Source organism: Sipha flava, unplaced genomic scaffold, assembly GCF_003268045.1.
Source record: "Sipha flava isolate LNK unplaced genomic scaffold, YSA_version1 70_pilon_pilon, whole genome shotgun sequence".
Taxonomy (NCBI): Eukaryota; Metazoa; Arthropoda; class Insecta; order Hemiptera; family Aphididae; genus Sipha; species Sipha flava.
In genome coordinates, this window is record NW_020273610.1 from 445,866 (window position 1) to 449,432 (window position 3,567).

A 3,567-nucleotide genomic window follows, 5' to 3' on the forward strand; every position below is an offset into this window, starting at 1 on the left:
TCTCCTACTAATTAAAAAATTACAAATAAAAAAGATTTCAACAAAAAAAAACACAATTTTTCTTTTCAAGCTTCTTCAATCTTTCTTGACTAAATTCATTAATTTTTATAATATGGAACAATATAATAAAGGTAAAAATATAATTCGCAATGAAGTTTTAATTTGAATATTATTTTCTAATTAAACTGAAGTTTTTAAGTGGAAGCTTTAGAAATAGGAATAATGAAAATGCAAAATATAATAGTAAAAAGTAACTATATTTCACAAAATATAATAGCATGCATAATTTTTGTAACTCAATACAAAATTCAAGAATAATATTGAAACAATTAAAAAAAAAAAAAAAATAGACACTGATGTTTATAAGAAATCCCAGTAATTTTAAATTGTTTGTACTTATCTTAAAAATAAAGAACTTTTATAAAGAAATTTAACAAAATTGTACTCTTAATACACAATAAATTTTCAGAAGATAACAAATAACAAAAAAATATAGAAGTTGTTGGCTTTAAATTCATAGTTCCACTTCAAACCTACAGGAATAATATAATGATGTTGATGTTAATAACATTAAATGTATAATAATAAAATTTTAACTTACGGATTATGAGTAGGCGAAAAACTGTTATTATTTGGAGATGTAAATCTTGGCGGTGAACTAATACTAGTTGGAGTATGCTTAGAATTGCGCATTAACGGACGATGAGTACTTAATGCAGGACTTGTATGTTTCCAATTCCAACATCCACGGCAATAGTAACGATAACATAATTGATCTCTACAGAAGTATGGTCCAAGTTGAATGTTACAAACACCACAAGCACTGTCTTCCAAGTATGGATCAACCTGAATCTAAAAGAATTGCGTAAATTAATATATAATGAAATTAATAGCAAAGAAAAAAAAATTACCTTTTTACAAAATTTAGGAGTTTTGACTTCTACAAAAGAAGCAGCGACAGCTTTAGTATAAGACTGATAAGTAGAAAATGTTATTCTACCAGATCCAATTGGATACTTATATTTATCTGTATCAATTCCTGTAAAAAATCATAAATATTAGCATAATGTTAAAGACAAAAAATTGATTAGCCATACCTGCATAAGAAACATTGCCAAACAAATCATCCATTATTTTAAATAAACCTTGAGCATTCATCATTCCATGCAAGGCACCTACAAATACAGTTCGAGTGGGATCCAATTTTTGAGATGGATGTTTAACATAATTACTGTCATTTATCAACCATGGAATTACTTGAACTTCTTTTCCTTTCATTTTGCGCGATGATATTTTAAAATAATAATTTCCACCACTTGTACAAGACTCCAACAATTGTTTGACCATTTGATCGGACTGCATAATTATATAGACATAACCTTTGGGCTGATTTAAATTAGTTGATGTTCCTGGCCATTCAACTTTGATAGATCCAAATTTACTAAATGCCATAATTAAACCATCTTCAGTTATATCCCATGGTACACCTCCCAAAAATACTTTGCATGAATAAGTCGGGGAATTATGTACAATTTTAGGCAGTTGTCCACTCCAAGTAAATATAGGATCTTTATGTAATCCACCTAAAATAAAAAAAATTAAACAATATGAAACATAATACAAATTTAGTAAATATCTTACTATTAACATTGCGGTTTAAATTTCGATTTTCCACCAGATTATTATTGTTGTCATTTTTCGGCTTTGTAGGAGACCAAAACGGAGGAGGGGATCTTTTTTCATAAACTGGTGACTGACTAGCAGCAGGTGAACCATATCGAGTGGGATATTGACTTTGATTAACCAATAACGAGCTTAATAAATTTTGGGTTTGATGATGTATATTTTCACCCACTGACAATCTCCCATTCGATATCCGTTGCATATTTGCTAGGTCTTGTTCAGTTAACGGAGAAGAACCATAAGGATTAATATTCACTTGATTCTAAAAATAAAAATTTTTAAGTAGTAATAATTTGTAGGTATTTCAAGAATAAGAAATAAAATACTTACTATTAAATCAGACATAGCTTCTGGGCTATTAGATACATCTGAATCGTCGGGAGTATTTGATCTGGACCCTCCCATCATCAAATGTGAAATTAAAGGATCACTACCATCACTGTATGTAGGAGATACACGATACTGTTGTTGTGGGCTCTGATAACCATAAGACGTAAATGACAAATCTAATTTAGGTCGTCGCAAATTTTTATTCCCAATGTCACTAGCACCATCTTTGGTTTGACTTAAGTTTCCAAAATCAGTCATATTAGTAATGTTTCGGTCCGCGAGGTATGGAAAATGGAGAGAATTTCGTCTTATATTACCTAATTGTTCCTAGAAAAATGTCAATGACATATTTATAAACAAATATGGTAAATCAAAAATTACAAAACAATGTATAGATCAGAAAATTTCGAGAAAAAATGAATGTACGTTGTTAACATAGCAATTATCAGATTAAAATTAATGTCAGAGAGAATAATGAACCATACATTTGCCATAGATAGAAAGTATTACAATTTCAAACACTCACTTGAACAGTATATTGTCTTAATGGTGTAGAAAAATTAGGAACAGATTGTCGACTCATCATTGAATTTCGCGGTTTATTTAAGGCATATAATTCTGAAATAGAACTAAAGTAATCTCCTACAAAATATATATATTTTTTTAGCAATATGTATTTATTATAATAAAATGTATTAAATATTATTTACCAGAATTTCTCGTCGGACTTAAAATCAGATCAGGTGAAGAAAAGAAGCTGTTGTAGTCTCTAGTGCTTCTATCTTGACCCACTGAAGGAGAAGTTATTTCCGGAATGTCTTGGTTTTGGAAAATTGAACCCTAATAATAATTATTTAATTTATAATACAAAACATTTAGTTATTAAATGAAAAAATAAAAATGAAATCGAACAGTATAATTATTGAAGAACAATTTTAAAATAATTAATAGTTAAAAATAAAAAATAATAATAATGTACTTACTCTTCTAAATGTAGACATAATTGTTGCTTTGAGAAGTTGAAATAATTAATAAAGAAAAATTAAAGGAGAAGCGAATAAAACTTATAAGACTGAAAATTAAAATCTAGAAAATATAAAATCGTTAATCACCAGTCGACTTGTGGCAGAGAACTAATCGTTGTTAGTTAACGGTGGAGGTCTATTCGAACTTAAAGTTACCGCACATATTGGATGCGCATTATCGTGGGTAGCCGTCTCTGATTGGTTGATCATATTATATTGCGACCAATAAAAATATATTAAAGAGTACAATACGCCCTTTACATATGAGCCCATGCAATACCTATTGTTCACTCCTGAAATTCCCAAGCAACAATTTTCCAATAAAAAATGTATATTTTTACCTTTAGAAATAAAAATCCCCGAAAATTTACTTACAAAACTTTCTTTTCTTTATCAGATTTGATTTATATTTTTGTACAATATTAATAAAATTATTAAAAACTCACCTGATGATTAATTTTACTACATTGACACTAGTTAATGTTTTAAATGTATGATAATATTTTCTGTAATAATATTTTATAGGTAT

The 3,567-nt window shown here is 28.3% G+C and overlaps 1 protein-coding gene across 1 annotated transcript; it reads right to left on the reverse strand.

The window, feature by feature from the left end:
- Positions 1–329: 329 nt before the first annotated feature.
- Positions 330–3,183, reverse strand: LOC112692097 (cytoplasmic polyadenylation element-binding protein 1). Its single transcript, XM_025566649.1, has 9 exons — positions 2,997–3,183; positions 2,724–2,853; positions 2,540–2,655; positions 2,014–2,340; positions 1,642–1,945; positions 1,098–1,583; positions 912–1,039; positions 602–852; positions 330–533 (listed from the first exon to the last, which is right to left on the reverse strand). The coding sequence occupies exons 1-9, from the start codon at positions 3,012–3,014 to the stop codon at positions 515–517; spliced, it is 1,779 nt and encodes a 592-aa protein (XP_025422434.1). The 5' UTR covers positions 3,015–3,183; the 3' UTR covers positions 330–514.
- Positions 3,184–3,567: the final 384 nt, after the last annotated feature.